The sequence below is a fragment of the Adelges cooleyi genome, unplaced genomic scaffold (assembly GCF_023614345.1).
Source record: "Adelges cooleyi isolate 19-005CV unplaced genomic scaffold, UGA_ACOO_1.1 ACOO_flye_CR_arks_rails_tigmint_CR_PRNA_9, whole genome shotgun sequence".
NCBI classification, from domain to species: domain Eukaryota; kingdom Metazoa; phylum Arthropoda; class Insecta; order Hemiptera; family Adelgidae; genus Adelges; species Adelges cooleyi.
Genome location: NW_026096579.1, coordinates 14,059,325 through 14,083,009, shown reverse-complemented (window position 1 = coordinate 14,083,009; position 23,685 = coordinate 14,059,325). Strand labels below are relative to the sequence as shown.

Below are 23,685 nucleotides of genomic sequence, written 5' to 3'. Positions count from 1 at the left end.
ATCGTTCTTCGACTTGCATTTCTTGGATTCTAATGGTCTTCTCTTCGTAATCAACTTGTTTGGCCTCAGTCGGTTTCGGGGTTTCCGCGACTTCCCATGCGGTAGAACTGTTAGGACCGAAGAAGTACGTAGTGTCGTCGTTTTCTCCATCGAAATCGTCTTGTAACGCTTTTGTCATGTATTCCAAGTGTATTGAGATGAATGTATTAAGTAAAAATAATAGAGTTGATGATTTATGTACTTGTGATGATATTATTATGATGTTGATTTATTCAATAAAAGTTACTACAAACCCGGCAACCGAAAAACATAAGGTGTTTAGAATGTATAAAAATACAGTTTCCCAGAGACAATAAATTATATAATAATTATAACAATAAAAAAAAATTAAGACCGACACAGGTGATACTATAATTTAACGACAAAGTTTCATTTAATTTAAATACATTTTTATACTTTTAATTGTTATTTAAATAATTGCCAGGTTCAGAAAAGAAAAAAACACAATGTTTCACAAGTGATTACTTATTTATTTCATTTAAATACAAACACCTTACATAATAGTAATAAAAAAAAACCGTACAAAGGTTTGTTGATAATAATAATATGGTAATAGGGTAAGGCACTTATTATAAAAAAATATTGTTTTTGTAAAAAGCGATTACAATACAAAAAATATTACAATATTTATATTTAAATATATTTGATTACGTGATGCAACAGAAAGGGTAAGTTATATTATATATGTTCCTCAGTAAAACGGTGAAACTGTATATAAAAAAACAAAAAAAAAAATTATTTCTTTCTAGGAACTTAATTATGAGATTTTTCTGGTGCACAAAACAGACATCTCACGGGTGTTAAACTTCAACACATTATCACAATTAGGTAAGTTTTGATTTAGCGTGCATACACACACGCACACACGCTTGACAATCGTATAAAAAAAAATATATATATATATGTATAAGTTATTATATAACACAAACACATATACAACAAGTACACTTGTAAGAACTTAACATAATATTATACCTATGTGTATATTATAAAATAACTTAAATGTGACAGCGATTATATAATTTCCACCCCGATGCTCATGGGTGGGCCGTTATTAATTGTGTCGTCTCTTTAATTTTGTCAACCGAATCGGTACAGTCATGCGACGATGATTCTACCGTTTGTTTAACCTGTACCAGATGCACGTCGACGTAAGGATGTAAGTACACAAGAATATGAAGCATATGTAAAAGAACTCTGGGTAGACGTTGACTTCGGAGAATTCCATTTGGGCGAGAAACGTTTTGGGGTTCTTGAAGTGGCAGTACATCTCGTCTGTGCACGGCAACGTAGCCCTGTCGAAACCGTACACCGTGTAAACGAGGCTCTGGTACGACGCTCTGATGAAGCTGAAGTAATGTAGCCAAACGTATTGGGCGGGCACGTCGGTAAGTCGTATGCAAAAACCGAACACGGACAGCAAGACGACCGACACGGGACCCACGAAAACAGACACCTAGAACACAATTATTAAAATATTATAATTTAAACTATAGATAAAAATTCATAGTAGTGGGTGAAGAAGGTTCAGCACCGTTGCTGGCCATCTCGAAATAAAATTGTTTTTTTTCTATACCTTAACGGGAAGAGTAGCGCCGTATAAGAATCCGGTGCTTTGTGACGTTAGTGATGTAATAACGGCAAAAATGATAAAGTAACTGAACCTCATCAGTTCCATCGGCTGTCCGGTCATTATGTACGAAGGCACAATATAAGTGAGACAACAGAGCATCTGAAAACGTACACGGAGTTACGACATTTGTCTGGGCAAATCTAAGTAACGTGTCGAGTGTGAAGTAAACTTCAAGGACTCAAGAAGATGTGTAACAACTAATTAGTATTTTATGTGTCTCACTTGAAAAGGTATTTCCACCAGTAGTGTAGACATCATGTACGGAAACAGCGAGTACCAGCCGTTGAAGTGTTCCCGTTTCAGCACCTTGTACTCTAAAGGAACTATAAACAAAATAAACAAAGATTAGATAGGACTTGGCAGATCCTATGTGGCTGGATGATTTATTCAAGTTACTCACACGACACTATGACGGCCATTTGGCCTGTGTACACCAGAAATAGGTTGGTGCCGTAAACGAATACCATGTTGCTGAGCGTCTCCGAAGCGTTGTTGCCGACATTACGGTATAAGTAGCCGAAGATTAGAGCAATTATCAAATGTGCCATAAGTCGTAAGACGAGTTGAGTCTGAAAAATACAAATTGTGTTATCAACCATTAACGGATAGGTACATAATGTGAACGATGACAACAGCACTTTTTCAGGCAACGTCACGATAATAATATCATTGTTATAAAATATTATACTCCAAATAATACCGGAAGAATCCACAAAAAATAAAAATTGTATTTTATTGTATATTATATTATAATTTAGAGTGGCCCTGTCTGTAGCTGTACTTATTGTTCATTAGAAGCGTTACATAGATTTGAGCATATTATGTGTATATTGTATTTTGTTTATTTATTGAAGTTATATGCAGAAACTTGGTATACTTATTTAATTTATACAAAATGCAAACACTATTTGAAATAATCGTTTTTTTTTTATAGAACACATTATTATATACATATAAATGTTTTTACTTAGATACAACTTAAAATTTAATTGAGTCATTCAAATTCCATTATTTAAATGTTAAAAAACAAGTGTTTAAAAAAAACATTAAAAAACGCTAATTTTTACATAGTTATTTCTTATTTGATTTGAATAAACAAATTACAATTATTTCTTCTTTTTATTTTTTAGGGAGTTATTTATTATTCGTGTTCGAGTGATTTGAACACTTAATTTGACTTTATTGCATTTAAAAAAAAAATATGAAGTCAATGAAAGTAAGTTAGACCGCTAAAATATGACTTTTCCGTTGTTTTAGCTTAAAAATGTACATTTGAATACTGCAAACAATTTTTTTGAAAAATTCTACTTAACTGCATAAATTACATGCACGACCAAAATATGTATTTCACTCTTTTTTTCTAGTCTATTGAAAAGTAAGTGGCGTTAACATCAAAATATTAAGGCCTAAGATTTTCGGTAGCTCATTTTGTTTTTTTTTTGTGCATTTGGAACCGATCAAGATTCAACGAACCCAGTCTAAATTATTTTAATAGAAAAGAGTCTGTTTGCTACTTACTTTGTTGCGTTTATAGGCAATTATGTTTCGGACATACAAGTGATAGGCCTGCAAGTACGGTGGAGGCAAGGAAGCCGACTTTGTTTTAAGGGGCAACTTTTTTTTGTCGGCGACGTTGTGTTTTTTCAAACAGCCTATAGATAACACAGGTTTAAGTACAATACAATATGGTTATATGGTTGTAATGGGATTTTTAATTTTACATACATACCGTTTTCTAGCTGTGATTCTTGGTCGCCATTGACGAGATGGTGACCGTTGCTGATACGGTCACTTTTATAAACGTCTTTGGACATGGATTCGGCTAGTTTAACTAGAACATCTGCACCAAAATCACCGATGGCCACTTCTATTACTGAAAAATTGTTAAAAAAAAGTTATTAGTAATGTTAATATCACACAATCTAGCCCAAACGCAGGGCCACATAAATATTACAAAATAAGAAAAATATGGAGTTCTTCCTGAATGTGTGTGTTTACCTACTTAACGCAAGTGCTGTTTCTTTAAATACGGTTTATTATACCTAATAATTGCCTACAAACCAGAATAATTATCAAAAGGCGTTCATATATAATTATTGCCTATTAGCTGATTACTCAGTTAAATGTTGTTAAATTACCTTATTATCTCATATTACACAAAACCGTTTTAATATTACTCGCAATGTGACTTACATATCCTATGCAAATAGTTTCATAAAACCAAAAAATTCAAGAAAACAATTTTTAAAATTTTTTTTTTGTTCTTAGGCGATGCTATATTCCGGAAATTCTCAAATTTTGTATTGTAGAACTGTAATGAAAAATTTGAAACCTTACAGCTCCTAGTAAAAGAAAGTCTCCATTACAAAATTTTTACCAAATATTTTACATACAAATAAGTAGGTGCTATAAAAATTTCAGAATTTTTGGTTCATGTGATAAAGTTATAGGCTCTTAAGTATAGCACTTTTTAATAAAATGCCACACTACCTTAATTTTTTTTTTATGTATAGGTAATAAGGTTACCTATACATAAAAATTAAAAAAAAGTTATGGATCAAACAAGTATAGTATGATGTATCAAAATAAAAAAAAGTTTTGAAATTTTGACCTTAAGTCAGTAAAAATATTGAATGAAATTCATAAAATTTTTAATTTGTTTTTCAGTTTTTAAGTACTTAAATATTTGAAAAAAAAAATGTTCAAGTATATTATGAAAAAGAACACTTAAATTAAAAATTGTTTAGTGGAAGTTCTATTAAGATATCATAATTAGTCATTAAGTAACGAGATCGTGAACTAAGGTGTTTTCACAACAAATTTTCGGAATAATAGCATCGCCTAAGTGGAAAAAAAACTGTTGAAACATTTTTTTCTTCACTTTTTTGGTTTAATGGATTTGCATAGGATATGTAAGTTTGAGGCATTTCAAAAATCCACTCGCACGGATAAGATTAGTGTCGTTTAGTACCCCCGTTTGACTATTTTTTTTTTTTAATTTTCCTTTGATAAAAACACAACGAGTTTGATTACAGATTTTTGAGCAAATTTTCTATACCTTAGGGTCTATTTTTCAGACCTCGAGCCCTAAAAGTGCGAAATAAAGTTTCTACCTTTTCTGAGGTATATCATATTGTACTTACAGAAGTCTGCAGGGTTGTGGTAGGGCGGACACACGATGGCCCGTTCAGCAAAGTACGGTATGACGAAACTGGGAGGTCCTTGGTAAATGCATCGACCCGCAGACAGAGCGTATACTTGGTCGAATTTTTCGAAAAATAACGCACTTGGCTGATGCAAGGTGCACACCATTGTTCGTCCCTGGTTGTGCGCCAGGTCGACCATCAGAGACACAAACTGGCTACAAGACTGACTGTCCAATCCGCTGTGAAAAACACAAACACACCGTACGGTTATTACACAAAATACACAAGTCCTAACCTAACAAGACTTTGGCAGCGCAACGACATCAACTCATTGGCAAATTGTCCAGTCCCTAAACACCGACATACAGTCCCAAGGTGTCAGAAAAAGAAGCAAAAACCACATCCTCATTTTTTGTTACAAACAACATTTGTAACAAAAGCTTTGTAAAAAACATTGTAACCATAATGGCCTCATAAAAAGACTCTAATACAATATGCTTAGTGACTATCACACTAGTGTAATGACGAGACACTATTGTTTTAACTTTTATACCAATTTGATGAGAGTTTATATATAAGGATAATTATGACAAATGTTATAACCATCATAATATAGCAAATAATATGGTGGCAATGAGTTTTTATTTTTGCTGCGAGATGACGAATGACAAATTTTAAATTTGTTCAGTAATAAAAGCACTATTTTTGGATAAAAAAAATGTGTTGCTCAAGGTTAAGTACCGTATCAACCGTGAAACCGATAAGCGTCTTTTATCAATCTGGGCTTGGCTCGTCATTCTAAAATTCACATACAATTTCAATGAAACCAGGTTTATTATATTATCGTAGATAAAGCAAATAATTATTGTTTTCCACATGACGTATAGAATGACACGCGTGGGCCTATATTCATATCTCTTGACACACAGTTATCTCAGTATACAAATGTCAAATACAAGTATAATAATATAATATTATTATTATAATAATATATAATAACCCTGAAATAATAAACAGTTAAACTCATAAATCGGAATGAAATAAAGGATCCAATAAATATCACAATCTGTGATGGTTATTTTTCTTATTATTATTATTATGAATACATAAACACATATTATTTACTTAACGTGAAAGTCAATATTAAAAAATACTCGCAAGGTCCTCTCGAGGTCTTGCTTAAGAATTTCAATTGAAATATATTCAACAGTTATGTTATATCCAGTAATGATTTTATTTACCGCATAGCTTGAACTAATAACGCCAAAAATCATAATTTGGCACCGTTGATCATCGAAAAAGGATTTAATGACAATAGGTGATTCAAATTAAGAGTTCCCGCCAAAATAATTTACAAAAATTATTGCGGCTTAAAAAAGTTCTCCGTACGTTATTTATATACGTATTTCGGTCTTTAAAACTTAAAATCAAGAAGTATTTGATTGTTTATCCAATTTCATGAATATATTTTATAGTTTTTAAGTTTAAAAGACCGAAATACGCATATAAATAATATACGGAGTACTTTTTTGAGCCGCCATTTTGCAAATTATTTTGGCGGGAACTCTTAATTTGAATCGCCTATAACGAGTAAGTATGATGCTGTTATAAGTTCTGAAACAATTTCTATAGGGGCTGTTTTTTCAGCTTTTTGTAATTTTTTGTTTGTTTTACTAGCAACCATAAATTAATTAAACGTGTACTCTTATAATAATACATAAATCTTACGTGGTGGGTTCGTCTAGGAATAAGATGGACGGATTTGTGATAAGTTCCAAGGCAATGGATAGTCTTTTTTTTTGACCACCCGACAGACGTTTGGTGACAGTGTTGCCGTGTGCAGACAGGCCCATCACGTCAAGCAGGTTTTCCACGTGCTGGACTTTAGACAGCGTTGATTTCTTAGTGGATAGCTTAAGGTGTGCGGCTACGGTCATCGATTCTCTGACGGTCAACAGATCACGCACATAGTCGTCTTGTTGTATATAACAACTGATTTTGCTCATATGTTTGTCGTCCCTCAAAGTATTATTTAGATACACTGAACCCGAGCTGCCGGTCACCCTGTAATTAAACGGACAAAGTTGTTATTTATTACTTGTAATATATTATTTCCATGGGTTTGCACCTTGATTTTCCCGGTATCCCGGACATTATAAATTAAGTAGGTATAGTCAAAATCTTAACAGTGCAAAAACTATACTTGCAAATCATACTGGCGAGAAGGGCCATTATTTATTCAATTTTCTTTATATCACCATTAACTTATGACACTTTAGAAACAAGAACAATAATGTACATAATAAGAAATTAAGTACCCATTACGTTTAACAGCAATATATTATCTCACATATAGATGCATATGTTTCAGTAACACCTTAATGTGTTTTGACTAGTGTGAATTGAGCATTCACATTAGTTACATTAAATATGGATTGATCATAGTGCGAGCCTTTTCTTTTTAAATAAAAGTAATATAAATATTTGTTCGAGTACAAAGGAGAAGAAATTGTGGAGTCTTTGTGATAATATTATTTTAGTAAAACAAATCAAATGTCGAATAATACTAAGACTCCTAATAAAGATAACATAGGTATTATGCACATAATATAAATAACCGAAGACGTTATTAGTATCATCATAATAAACCAATTAGTATTACACTTTGAAATAAATGATAATAATCATCGTTGTACGAACTGATGTACTAAAATGATCTAATGCACCTATAATAGTATATTTTGTATTTTCTATTAATTAAGAAAGTTATGAATTACAGAACAACTCTTTTATACAATCAAACATTGATTCGTTTAGGAATGACACATTATTGTGAAAATAGGCAAATAAAATAATTTTTTTAAAATTAATTATTCACAAATATTTTATTCCAAATTGTGTTTAATTCAAATAAAGGAGGGGGGTTAAGGGGTTGTACCCCCTTCCCCCAAAAATGTTCAAATATTATTATAAATAAGTGCGAATAAAATACAATGATTTTTTTTACATTAATACATTTTTTGTAACCCACCCAAAAAAAAATTCTGGATACGATGCTGACCACACACACTTAAAAAGTCAATAGACACAAATTATTTTAAAATACTATGCACGTGGTAAATAGCACGTAGGCGTTTAATGTTTGAAACATTTATTATTATAAAACTCTATTATCTGTGTTATAGAATCACACAAGGTTTTTTTTAATATTTGTATGGTGTACATAATGTGTAGTATAAAACGCGATAGCACATTACCAGAATCGTCAATTCATACTTATATTTGTCTATAAAACCATATCAAAAAAGTATACATCATACAGTGATCGAAATCGTAGAATTTATTTTTAGATAGCTTATCCAATGAAATTATTGTTTTAGCCAAAAAAAGTAAGTTACAAGAAAAGCTCATTATTATATAAATTAATCAATGTCAAATTTAAAATGCACAATACAAGTCATGGTGTACTTATGAAATACCTATAAAGCAGAAAATGGACTTCCGCAAGGATCGGTGATCAGCGTTACAGTGTCTTTAAGTGGACGCGGTACTCCATTTATTAAAGAATTAGGCATAGGCAATTTTTTTGTAGAATAATTATTTGAAGGTTAAACTGTGATGTTGATGAAAATTATTAGTTCAGTAATTAGGACTTTTTGTTTGTAGTTGATTTATTTTTCGGACTATCACGACATCCTTGACGGTGATATAACAACTTTTTTTTCCCATCTAACTTAGGCACGCGGAAAGCGTTTTACTCGGTCCATATTGGTATTAGAGTAATAACACTTTTCATTAAATTAATAACATTTTGGAACAATGTCATATCCGATTTTGGATGTTAAATATTAAACTAACTCCATAAATATTAGATTTATCAAAAAAAATAATATGACATTGTCCTCTTAACAGCAATCCATGACCTTTTCAAAACTATACCCAACCACCTCCTCTTAGCAGACGACTGCCATATCTACTGCACTGAACAAAATATATATACCACAGTTGAAATCCTACAACAGGTGCTTAATTGATTAGAGAATTATTGCATAAACATTCACTAAACGTTTCATGAACCAATTTAAGCACGTTAATGGATGAATAAAAATGAATATATTGGTTCATTATAAGCCTACTTCACTTTTGTTGGTCCTTTAAACTAATAATAGCTAATATTATATTTAAACAACGGTTTATCACAATAATTACAAAACCATGTTCTTAAATAACACCTCAACGCCCACAACAAAGGAACCATTTCAAGAAGTATACCTAAAAATTAGTTTAAAAAATTAATTTCCACACTTCAGTTAAAAATAATATAGAACACCACCGTGGCTATGAAAACGCATGAACCATAATAATACAATAGTAATAATACAATGGGTATGGTATCTCACTTCCTTCCAAAATACCATACAAAATAATTTGATCACAACTACACCCAAATTTATTCAGACTAGGCCAAATCAAGCCGACATAGTGTTGGCTTCGCTAATATACAAGGCCGTAACACAACAATACATCAGCTTCCTCAAATTACAAGTACATAATACATTTATTCTGTGTTACTAGCATATTATACACAGACGAAAACTGCGTCATCTACGAAGCAATCAACTTAGCCAATACACTTGACACGAACAATATTATCCTAATCGCAAGTCATTCTCTCCAAGTCTTCACCTTTTAAAACCCATTTCCCTTAAACAAAATAACCTAACACATCCAAATAGAAATAACCGAATTAAAAAAAAAACATCCAATATAAATACCCATATCTAAACGAAATACTTTTCAAATAGCTATATAAAAGTAACTATTGTAATTAGGCTAATTAGCTTTGTCGTTAAAGCTTTACCAAAAAAAAAAAGACTTTTATTAAACTTTATATTTACTATATTACATATTATATATAAATATTAAATAAATAATTTAATAACCATTAAATATGTTTGATCTCACAGAATTGCCTAGATTTGTAATTGAACTGTGAATAACGCTGTAACAGAGGCACTGTTAATTGAAGAGAATACACACATTATAGTATATAGTATAAGAAACCGTCTTCATTCAGTTATGTTACCCAATCACATATTTTAATACCGAGTTTGCCCTTAAACGAAACCTTACGTGTATTAAAGTCACAGATCTTATAGTAGATGCTTGAATAATAAAATTTTCTCCAATATATAATTTACGCTTTGCGTTACGTTGGACTGAAGGAAACTGACTTTACACAGTACAAAGATTACCATAAATAATTATACTCATTATGGCTGATGTGAAATTAAAACGTGTGAGTATTTTATACGAACAATATAATATTTTTTACATTATTACAGTAATTATTAATAATATATGTACCATCGTAAGTAGGTTTCTGACATTTAACTAATACAATAAAGTTCCTAATTTAAAAACATTTATTAACATACGAATAAGGAAATAATACATTTTTCAATACTTAACGAGTTCTATTCTATTGTTTGTATGTAATAAAAAATACGTGCAGTGTTTTAAAATGTAAAAGAAAATAATTAAACACCCCATAATGGTAATATTTTTTTGCTAGTATTACATGAGAAATACATTTAAACAATAGATATTATATTCAAATTCTAGAATGAAAAAAAAAATGAGTTGTTAAATTTCCAAAAACACACATTAATTAGAAGTAATTAACATAATATCAGCGTCTTCGGTTTTATCGAAATAAGCAGCCGGACATACAAAAAATATAAATTATTTTTGTTAAAGAAATGCATCGCAAGGTTGTAATTAAATTTGTTTTTTTGTCAAGTGGAAATTTCAAAATTTTTCAACGCATAAAGTTTATTACAAACTGGTGTTTGACCGATTCATTATTGTAAAGTAACGTGGTTCCCATAAGAAAACAAAATTAACTATGCATTTTTATTTTTAGGTACAGAAACGATGGAACAACCATAATTTGCAGAGTAAATAATTAACAGGATTAAAAGTTATGACAGTTAAACAAAAATAAGCATATTTTCTATTATTATTATTATTATTGTCATGTTCACCGTCCATCGAATTGTCACTGATATTATAATTATTAAAGCAATGTGAATAAATTTATAAACTTTGTAAATAGTCAACATTGAAAATTAGTGTACACATAGGTTAGTGACACTGAGGCATACCAACGCATAGGATTTATGGATAATATCATACAAATCGTCAATTTTACAATTTACGTTGTTTTCATAATTTGTTAGTTTGAGAAATAAATCTAAGATAACAATATAATTGTATTTGAATTATGTTTAATTACACTGTTTTCGAATTTAATTTTTTTTATATCGTAGTTACATCCAAACACTTTACAACAGTTGTTAAAAACAAAATTTTAATTGTATTTTAATTAAATCGTGTAATAAATGTTAAGAGAAAAACAGAGTGGGCCGATTAATCGAAAATTGAAATACTCAAATTATATATATATTTTTTTTTTTGCTTTGATGTGGAGGAGAATATAGGTAGGACTCAAGGTCTGAAAATTAGATCAAAGTTGAAGTAGAGTGAATTATTATAAAATGAAAAGTATATACTTAACTAAGTTAAAGTCTTTATTTTAAATGTTGCCAAACTTAATAATACATTCATAACTCATAGATTCTACTTGATAGAAATACAAATATCGATGGATTAGTAAAAATATTTTTCGTTTTATAAAAAAATGTCCCTTCAGAGTTGCATATAGATTATAATGTCTAGGTTATAATATACAAAATTAATAACACATAAGCCAAATAAATAACGAATTTGATTATTATTGTAGACTGTCGTATTTCGATGTATACTGGTTAATCTCTGTAGACATTATACCTATCTAAAATACTAGAATCAAATAAAATGTATTATTATCAGCTTAAATGAACGGTCTATGTTGACCTACATGTTGTTATCTAGAATATTATTGACGTTGTAAGGTCATCGCCGTGCATATTGCAACTACACTACATAATATATATATATATTTTTTTAAAAATAATATGTATAATAAATTGTTGTTCGAGACAAAATTACATTTCCGATAATGAACATGTTATAACGTCTAACACGGCCAGTTGGCGGGGTTAACCCCGAGTAATAATATGCTAAAATATAGTTGTATACATGTGTACCGTTTGTTCTTATCTCTGAACTATGGTAATATAATTAGTAGCCGACGACTTCCCACTCATAAAAAATAACTACTAGCCAAGTAAAAACAATAATTATAATAATAATAATGATATGAAATGTTCACTCACGAGTATCCAGCCAGAACATTGAGCAATGTGCTTTTGCCGCCACCTGACGGCCCCATGATGGCCGTTAGTTCCCCTGAACGGAAGGTGCCGTTGATACCGTGTAAAATTTCTTTCTTCACTGTAAAAAAAAAAAACATAACTAAGTATTGTTTAAAATGAAAACTAAAATTATGGTTAATATACACAATACATTAATTATAGTTGGAACAAGCCAAATAAATAGTTCAGTCAACTAAATGTTCAGTTAAAACAACTATTTATTTAATTATTCCAGCTATACACTTATTAGCCACGATAGTGTTTTAGTTGATGCAACTATGCATTTTTTCCCGTGTAAGCTTTAATCCCAATGTTTAGCAATTTTATCATTTAAGATACAGTCCATAATCAAATAGAATAAATGACCGGCGCGGCCCAAGGGCATTCGCCCACCTGCCCCCTCAGCGATTTCGGCGACCTTTAGGTATTGAACACCTGGAAATCGTACAACAAAACGAAATGTCTCAAGCTGACAACTTTATGTAACAATTATTCAACAATAATAATATAACCTTCCAGATATGGATTCACTGACACATGCCCATAAATAATGTATTGTCGCTAGAAAAATCAATGCTCAACACAAAATAGCTAGTTATTAGTTATTTGCTACTAAAGAAAGCATTTAAAAAAAAAAATTATATAAAAAAATGTGTGTAAATAAACGTGAGATATTTTATAGGCATGACTAAAAACTAACGCATAGGAGGTTTATGGGTCATTTAATAACCGTGACACTAAACTTGACCGCGTGCAAAATCCAAGGCCGATGGCACGTGGATATAAGTGGGAAACCGGCAGTACAACATTGCCAACGCCGGAGCAAATAACATCAATGGAAATGAGCCCAGTGGATAATGATAAAAAATATTTTACAAAGGTTTTTTCAATTCTAAACGCCCACGGTTACTGAAGTTGGTACAGTGGTATTTTTTTTTGGAAAAACCATGAGCTACTGAAATGAAAAATAAAAAAAACAGTGCCAAGGTATGGGAAGATATTAGATAGGCGGAAATAACATAATATTTTATCGGATTAGCTCTGATAGTCTGATGTAAAGATGAGTATAAAATCAAATCAGTATTTTGAACACAATTATAATTAATATTATTATCAAACTATTTTTTATAAGCACCAGCTGAACCAGTTAGCGATGATTGTGTCGATTTCGAAATAAATATAACTCATCGTTAATCCTTATCCGTTACTGATCATTAGTATTATAAAAAACAAATATTTAAGTTTGAAGTGTGAAGCTGTGGAAATTTCTAAAACGATTAATGAGAATCACCTTACACCTTTATGATGATAATTAATGGTTTCCACTCCCCATTTTATGTGTACAAAAAAACGTTGGTGCACGTTTATTAGTTGTTTAATCGTATAAGAATATCAGTGTAGCTATTAAATGCACTAGTATTATTAATAAACGTCTAAATTTAAGGCAGTAGTATTCACTATTTACAAACATAATGAAATAATATATTATATAATATAATAATAATATATTAAAATATAAATAATACATACATTTATTTACATAAATACTTTCTATTACTTATCTTATTTCAAGAATTTAAAAATTAATTATTTAAAGCCGTTCAACTATTAGTTAATTACCTATTGTCGGTAATTTAATTTAGCAATATTATTATGTCGAACACCATACTTTAAAAATCTGTTATCTCCTGATTGATAACATTGTACATCGTACAGGTTATTTTAATTACATAAAGACATATTAGTTCAGGTACATACTACATAATATTATATTATACTTTGGAAAAAAATAGGACACGGATAAGAGTTCATTGCACTAAGCGAATATAATGATAATACATATATTGAATCATATTTATACTTATAACAATGCGGGGAAAACGATAGAATTTTAAAAATTGTACCACCAAATTGTAAACGCCTTGAGTATTCTCAAGTGATTTAATTTTTTAACAATTTATTCAATATTGTTGAACAAAGTTTATACTTTGTTCAGTCAACTGTGTTATCGTTAAAATTCGTCATTGAGTTATAGAATGGAAATTCCAACATAGTATACTATGTTATAGTATACTATTTTATTTGTAGAAGATTAACTTATTCACATGCGGTCATATATTTTTGTAATGTTACTGATTCATTATTAGTGTTTATTTGAAAATAACATTGTAAAAGGTACCTAATAAGTTTTAACTTCAATGCTGAAGCTTAAAAGGTATTGTTTACAATGGTTTTTGTTTGTTTATGAGACCAGGATAAATTTTTAACCTCTTGTTTCTTCTTATATATATGATTTAAAATAGAATATAATTTTACTTAAAATGTATCAGAAATCAAGCCAGTTGATATTCAGCTTACATCACAGTTGGAAATAGTTCTATTAAATGTGACACGAGGTTTAAATAACTCTTCAAAAGGTCAAATACACTTTTTTAGCATTACAATTTACGTTAAGTTGAAACAAAACCGATATGCCTATACACGGTATATTCTTTAACACCTAAAGATGAGTAATAAAAAAATATTTAAGTTGATAAGATTGCAATAAAACCATGAAAATGCCGATTAAGTGAAATTATTTGATTTTACAGCAAGTCTCTTTGGATTTTAATTTTCGTTTAACCTTACTGTTGAATTGTAAACATGTTATAATTATCACAATAAAAAATGCAAAATAATAAGAGTAAAATTATTTTAAAAACCATTTCTTCGCTTACTTATGATTGGTATAAACGTGACAGATTTTTTATTGAATTATTAATCATTTAATTATTATGGTCAATAAATATTTGTCGGAAAATGTTTTTTTTAATCAAGTCAAGCTAAGTAAATATTTTGTTTCCCATTGACAGTTACATCACGTTATTATAATATTATCTTTATCACTATCACTAAAGTTTGCGAAACATGTTTATAATCAAACGGGCTTTATCGTCGATCGTCACAATATAATAATAATATTCATATAGTAATGTCAATCACACGACTCGCGAGTCATTCGTTATATTATACTCTAATGATTGCTATTGTGATGTAATTGAAAGTTTACTGTTTATTTCGTTTTGCGTTTCAGAAAATGTTTGAACTTTGAACGCAGTTTTGCAAGGCGCGACGACGAAAGATATTATTGATGTGATGTGTTATTATTATGTGATGGATAGCCAATGATTAAGAAACGAATGAATACGATTTCTATATTAATATGAATCCATATTAAATTATTATTATTGTTATCATTTTTTGGAGAAAAAAAAATTGCTAGCTTTTAATTTATTGAAGAATAAGGTTCTTAGCTACAGTAATTTTGTTAGTCTTGTAGCGATTAATTAAATTATTGTAAGTCGGATGCTATGTATTTTTAAATGAAACTTGATCAGTTTCCGTCGCTCTCCAACTCAAACGGACGGGCTTTGTTCATATTATATCACATCCTGCCCTAGTATTAGATTTTAAAATTGAAAAAAAAGTTACCAGTTTTTGTTGTGCATCAGTTACGGCCTTCCTGAAATTATTGGAGTAATCTTGAGCATATCCGTTTTATGTTTATTTATTGTATTAGTTATTTTTTTATCACCAAAAAGTATTTTATCGTGCTTTACAACTTGGTGAGTCATAAAAACTGTGACAAATCAACATTAGCTGTTTTTACAGTAGTTACAGGTAATCTTAATCAATGATTATATATTTTCCGTGCCAATTTCTTTATTCGACGGTTCTTAAAGTTGCTCGAATACCCGATATCCGTAGTTTCATGGTTAGTACTTACATTATATATATAAATATGTATATACATGTAACGCAATTTTTTTTCAATAAAAAATGTCGATGCGTAGTATTGATAAGGATTAATTAGTGCGCTTGTAAAAAAATATAATCGTTAAATCAATCGATATTTCTATTTCAACATCAAGTTGTAGATAATTTTCAAGACTTATTGCATGGCGTGCCAACGTCTCTTGGAAAATGTCTCTCTAAAGTGTGTTTTAACTGGGTAGGTAGGTACATAATATGGTGAAAATACAGCGTTTTCCATAGAAAGAACAGAAAAATCTACGAGTACATTCTCGTTATTATTTTTTTTTTCACCGAGAGAGGACAAAAAAAAAAAAATAATAATAATAAAACATCCGGCGCTGTACACACAATAAGTAATAAGTAATAACCATGATGATACGATCGGTAATCGTTGCACGCGTCCGATCGGCGTTGACGATAATGCGAATATCAAGGTTACTTATATGTGGTGGAGAACAGGAACATAGGAAGTACATAGGAAATACGCTACGCCGTAAGCACTTGTCGTCGCATATCCTGTTGCCCGCGTTAGTACCTAGTGTATTCATTATATTTTACATTTTTTCACTTTTGTATATTATTATGATATTTTGTTTTCATGACTATACCTAATATAATATACAAGTGTGCGGTCATTGTTGTCGCCATGAGACGCTAACCTAATCTTTTATTTTAGGCAGCTGCGATTTTCAAACGCCGTCACGTACGACGGCGACCACGTTATATGATGTGCGTGCAACGTCTTAAGAATAATATGTATTAGGCGGCATACACCTAATGACAATAGAGAATATTGTTTTGCAATTTGTTTATCCCAATAATAGTAGTATCCTTCTTTGTTTTTTTCGGTCGGCGGAAGCGCACGTTGACATTGAACTCTTAACGGCGGACATGGTTTAGGTAACACAAAAACAGATTTCGAGCAACCGGTTGGTTAGGTCACTCACACCATTGGAGTCAGATGCACTATTATTGTGAATGCAGAATGTACCGAATTCGAATTTACAATGACAAATAAGAATGTTACACAATGTTTCTGTAGCGCTTACTTAATAAAAACATATATATTTCAATGTCTCAGAAGATTATTTAATTTTACTTACATGTGCCATAATAAAATTCTTCGTTGAACCGTTCCATAAATTCAAAACTGCTTCGGAATTAACATTTTTTTTTTAATATCAAGCAAATACTCTGTTATATATTTTCAATTAAGAATTACCTACTAAAGTAATTTGTCTTCATAAGTCAGCTATAATTCACGATAATATGTTATACATGTTTAACTTTTTGTATAACTTCTGACATACTGAATAACTTAAATTTCCAAATAATTTGTATGTAAATTCATCATCCCTGACTGACCATCTATTGATTTTTAAGTTCAATCATTTTGTTAATAGATATTTGAATGTTATTAAATTAATGTTATAATAAAAACAATAAGTGGATTTTTTTATTTAGGGTTTTATTGGTATCACCTTAGCATGTATATAAGTGTAGTAAAGAGTTTCAAAACTTTATCCGATATAGTTTAGTATAGAGCTTTAAAGTTGTATGTATATCATCAAAACACATTTCCCCCCTAAACTTTCATCATACTTTTTTAATTAATTTCTCAATAATAAAAGATATATCTTCAGCCTATTTAGCAAAGGACGTATATAGACTCTCATGGGACTCTGAAAATGTCTTATTGAATGTGGAACAAATTTTTAAAAAAAATGGCTAATACCTGGTAAATTTATTACACCACTAGTGTATAGATTTTGTATTATACAAATTTAAAACCGATGGAATCAAAGTTCTATTTAACTCGAATGAACTGCATTATTTTAATTGTTATTGTAACCGTAAGTAGCCTTAAACGTTGATAAAGTTCAATGTGCAAATTTTATTATTACGCTATAAAAAAATAAAATTATAATACTAGAAGCTGTGTAAATAAAATGGTTTGAAAATACAAAAACAATAGCAAATGAGTTATTGTTGTTTGTTAGTATTGTCTAATTTGTTATCAACTAATTGCAATTTGCAAACATCAATTAGAAAAATGCATTCTACTACTCTAAAACATTACAGAACCGCAAAGTAAGTAATTAAGGATGTAATATTATAATAGTCGAAAAAACAACATGACTAAAACGTAATCCATTTGACTCTAAATAATTATGTCATTAGACTGACATTAATCATAATTTGCACTGTTTCCATAAACGACTTTTACATGATTACTTTAAGGTGATAAAAAAAATATTAGACTACAATAAATTAACTTCCGAAAAACACCGTACACGGTGTAAGTGCAAGTTGTACTGGCGCAATTAGTGTTCTGGATTACCAGTTGTTTACAGAATTGAGAGATTTATTGTATACACACAATAAATAAACGCCCGGTAACTTTAGTATAACATTTAGTATTTAACCAAATTGATGGCCAGTCAATCCCATTAATTAATAACTGCAACAAAAAAATAGTACAAAGGAAGAAATGGAAATTGAGATGCTGTACCATTGGATTGATAATTAAAATCAATTTACTATTTGCAATCGAAATAATATTCGCATCAAATATTACCATGACCTCGTTTGATTGATCAAATCTATAACAAACTTAATATTTATTGTCTAGAACACAATAATAATTAATCATGTTTATTAATATATACACATAATACTATGAGAGAAAACAGCTGTTTCGCAATAAAATAAAGCACACACCGAAGCTAACAAATCGATATGAAATAACCTGTTATAAACTATAAAAGCTTCTAATTACAATTAAAATGATTACAATTAGACACATAAGTCGTAAGATGCACATAGGTATTATCTAGATGTGTTAATGATAATAGAAGTTTCCAACAACTACAGTACCTAATTAAATGTATAGACCAACTGTTTTTGTTTTGTGTCGAACAGCTTATAATTACACCACATGCATTCATTGGACATAGAGAATATATTACAAAATGAAAACGCAGTACAGTTATTTAGACTATAATTATGATAGCTAATTTATAAAAACAATAACACGATTTAAAAATAAAATATTATAAGCACCAATTATAAACAAATTCTCGCCAGAATTAAAATTATATTCTACATACAATAATACAAATAACTGGTTTTGCATAAAAAAAACAAATTTAAGTAGGTAAAAACCATAAATTTACATTTCATTTAATGCTAATTTATAAAAACAATAACATGATTTAAAAATAAAATGTTATAAGCTCCAATTATAAACAAATTCTCGTCAGAATTAAAATTATATTCTTATTACAATAATACAAATAGCTGGTTTTGCATAAAAAACAAATTTAAGTAGGTAAAACCCATATATTCACATTTCATTTAATGTTGTAAATTTAAGTGTATGTATGATCGATGGGCAATGTTCAAATAATTATTGACCTTGTACTACACTGAATATAAAACGATGAAATAAATTCTGGGAACTAGAAAAGTGTAATGTTTATATGTTATTATAATTAAGTAAACAAGCGCATTTTTAGGAATTTAATAAAAATATGTTGACTAACATTCTATGGAATTTGGATCTTAACAATTATACTTGTCGCTATATATTATGAAAAATTAGTGTTTATGGGTAACAATAGTTACATTTGACTTCCAAGTTCGTATCCAATATACATTCCAAATACAAACCACAAATCATTTTTATAAAATTCAATATAATACACTTTATGAGCTCGTTAATATCTTAAATGCCTATATTTAATACGTATATTGATAGAATTACAATGTAACTATCTAAAAAGCTTTTTAATTGATATTATTCCTAGCCAGAATAAACATTATTCGTCGGTTAATGGTGGATTTAGTTAACCTCAATGGTTGTACAGTACAACTTTGTAAATATTTATTTAAGATGTTATTTAGCTGGTAACTAATAAAAAGACAAATTATTAAAAAGAGGAACATTGTAGTAATACACAGTAATAGGATTTTAAGAATACATTTTGCAGCTAGTCTTAAATGAAAATTAATGAAGTAATTACATACTATAAAGACATAAAAAGTAACGCTTATAACATAAACTAAAATATGAAGAGGGTGAAATAATGTATTTTTCATTTCCCCTTGTTATTGATAAAAAAGACATGGGATTATAATCAGTCCCATCCAACCTTGAGTGCGGTCGTTTGACAGTTAAAAGCCAAATGATGAGTCAGACAAGGTATTTACTCCTCTTGGACGAAGAAATAGGAGAAAGGTGTGTTTATATTTAGTATCGTACTACTAGCCGAGTGAAGCTTATTTTAATCGAATGTCATTATCTAAAAAATAAAATCTAACAAGACCAGACGACAATAATAATTATAGCTACCTATCAATGAGCCATAAGGTGTGATAGGAATGTAAAGGTATTTAGGTATTTGTCCATAAAAACATAACTTAAAGAAACTTGGCAGTTTTAATGTACAATGCTTTGCACAAAAAAAACAGTGACATTAACTCAACATTAATATATGTGCAAACATATTATGACTGAACGTTTAAGTAATTTGCTTAGAAAACTTTAAAAAAAAACACATATTATTGTTCTAAAATAGCCCAGTTTTCTGGAACGTGTACTTCACAATACACAATTTTTGCATGGAAAAATAGTGCGTTATGCTTCCCTTATACATATTTTATAGTACTAAAACGATTAAGATAAATAGCTATTCGAATACATAAACAATGAAACAAACCATTTGTATATCAATAAAGCACAGAGAAAAAGTTTTACAAATACAACCGTATAGAATCATTATTACCAAAAAAAAAAATTAACATGACACTTTGACCATGTATGTCTTTCTTTGAATTTCCATACAAGTCAAACTAGAATCAATATTTTAACACTATAAATAACATGACTCAGTCGATGTACTATAATAAAACGCATAACTAAAGGTTACGACTTATAGTTTACGAAATATTATCTATTTAATTTTTATTCATAAACAATTGTAGACTAGTTATAAATTGGTAGTTCCGAGGATTTATCATAATCACCTATTGCCAGTTTTATTAAATAATCAATTTGATTTAATAACAAGATTAATCGAGATCTACGATCAATCGGTAAAGAGCTTTAAGTGGTAATTGCGCACTTGGTAAAATGCTAAAACTGTACTAATTTGTTAAAAAAAAATATATTTTTTTTAAAAGTTTACACAAAAGTTAATTCAATTTCGACTTGAGCTAATTAAGAAACTGAATCAATAGTTATGCCGTTAACATTATTGTTCGACTATTATTAAAATAAGTTATTATTATTATCTAGGTATAGGATTACCGTTTTTTTTTTATTCAATAGAACATCGTAAATTGTTAACCTCATACCTAAGGTATTTACTTAAACAATCAACTTAAAACCAAAATGTTGTTTAATTTACGATCATTGTGTCTATTCTAAAAGCACTTTTTATTGGGTTTGTTTTTATTGTTTTAATTCTAACTTCCATTCTGCAGGTATTATTTGCCAGTCTACATAATCATAAACCACTCGTTATCTAAGAAGTGTCTTTTTTTTTTACATTTATATTTTTTTTCATATTGTCATACGTATATTTTTCTTTTATTATTAATACTAGCTGTTTTACGTTTGTATTCAGTTAAATTATTGTATTTTCTCTTTTTATTTTATTAAGAACATCAATATTGTAATAATATCTATAATTGTCGAGTTGTAATACCTTTTATAGTGAAAGCTAATAAAAATTTAAAAAATGCTAAATCGTGGTTAAACTTTATTATTTATATTATAATGATGGCACAATTATGGTTTGAATTTAAACAATAGAATTAATATCGTGATTTAAACCCAGGCAATCCCACATTTATGGCATTTTTTCCTATAAAAAGTATGTGGTTTTTTTAGATTTCATAATGAGTAATAAAAAAATACTTTTTACACTTGGCCACTTGTTACACCATGTGCACGGGGCCGACGTAATATTAAACGGTATCCAATCGTGTTAATTTGATTGTTTATCTAAATTATTAATAAATTCGTAATATTGGCATTGTAAAATATGCAATTCAACATTTGCATAGATCTAGAAATTGCGAATGAGTGAGGCCAGCCAATCTGGGACAGACCATAGAATAACCTTGTTAATTTACGGATCCTATATATTTTTTATTCTTGCTATTCTGATTAATTAAAATTAATAATGAAAATTGTTATCCAACACTGAACCGCATTCCATAATTTGTATCTCAAGTGGGTAGGTTAAGTTTAATCATAAAATTTGTGTATCTTGTTACACATGCCTATCTTTATAATAAACAACCCAAGATCGGGCATTTAATTGTTTTCTGGTGTCAAACTTAAAAAAAATTTCTCCGCTTTCACACAAGTTGACATTAACGATGTTCAATTATCTTCATTAAAATATTTGGATGTTAAAAGTAACCTGATCTCATGTTGGCGTCCATGGTTTGTTAAGGTCTCATGTTTAAAGTAATTAGTTATTTTTGAACATATAACAACTTAATTCCTATGTCGAAACTCCAACCCTAAAAAATCGGAACCCAACTGTTGTTTTAAATTAGATTTTTTTTTTCAATAATATTGGTGATGAAATTCTACATTTTCCGATAAAGGTATGTTTAGCATAAATTAATTGTAATAATAACATTGTGTTTGATGATAAAACGAGCAAATCTCATTGGCAAAATCAAAGACCGCAGAAACGGCAAAATAATAATACTATCGAGATAGCCTTATCTCGGCAAAAGCGTTATCAGCTCTGCTGTTGTTGCAACGCCGTGGTGATATTATTGTTATATTTTGCTAAAGCCGTTGCCACAGTCGACAACACAGCTCTTTTAGCTATTATTGGTGTTAATTCATAGACACCTTAATCCTTATGCTATACATAATATTATTACATAAAATCTACGGGAGTGAGTACTATACTGATTTTAATTTTCTACAGGACACGCGTCAAAGTGGACTCACCTTTTTTGAACTTGCTGAAATACGAGACGCTGTAAGAAAGGTCCTCGAACGATAAATCCACTTCTGGCTTTTTCGAGAACATATAAGTCTTTTCCGTCACGTTGTTGTTGGACGCGTCGTCCGTCCGGTACTTGACGTCGGCCATGTCCGGACTAGCAGAGTTCAAAGTCATACCTAGTATTATTATTATTATTTTTTTTTTCAAACGATTCAAAAATTCAACTATTTATTGTCCGTCGACCTAGTAGTGTTCACTCGTCATTACGCACTATTTCGGACACGGTTAAATTATTCGAAATATTATAATAATTCGCGTAGGACTTTTTAATTCAAATAATAATATGCAACAAAATTAATATTAAAAAAAAAAAAAAATAGCACTGTATAAGACTACACGCGCTCGCGCACCTATACACACACACAGCACACTACGAGCGTACTCGACGCCTCGATCCCGAACCGAACCGAACCATATACGCAACACACACACGGAACGCAGACCGACCGCGGTTGCTATGACTGTGTTTGTGCGCCGTCGACGGACCGTTTTTATCGCAGCGCAGCGTACATACCTATTTTTCACTGCACGAGCAGCAGCAGCTGTGCCCTTAAGCCCCGCCATGCCACATCTATTATTATAATGAAAAAAAAAAAAAACACGGGACAGGGGCGCGCATGCGCGAAACCGGCGTGTAGGGTGCGGCCCGCAGGGACCGGCGGCGACCGCGGACGGGCACAGAAATATTGTAA

The 23,685-nt window shown here is 30.0% G+C and overlaps 1 protein-coding gene across 1 annotated transcript; it reads right to left on the bottom strand.

Annotated features, from left to right (window-relative positions):
• Positions 1-509: 509 nt before the first annotated feature.
• Positions 510-23,488, bottom strand: LOC126847163 (ATP-binding cassette sub-family G member 1-like). The gene is made up of 10 exons (XM_050587264.1): positions 22,936-23,488; positions 12,120-12,237; positions 6,568-6,903; positions 4,837-5,078; positions 3,423-3,566; positions 3,212-3,345; positions 2,094-2,262; positions 1,916-2,016; positions 1,637-1,792; positions 510-1,516 (listed from the first exon to the last, which is right to left on the bottom strand). Exons 1-10 carry the CDS (start codon positions 23,105-23,107, stop codon positions 1,175-1,177), a joined length of 1,914 nt encoding a protein of 637 aa, XP_050443221.1. The 5' UTR covers positions 23,108-23,488; the 3' UTR covers positions 510-1,174.
• Between the last annotated feature and the right edge of the window lie 197 nt (positions 23,489-23,685).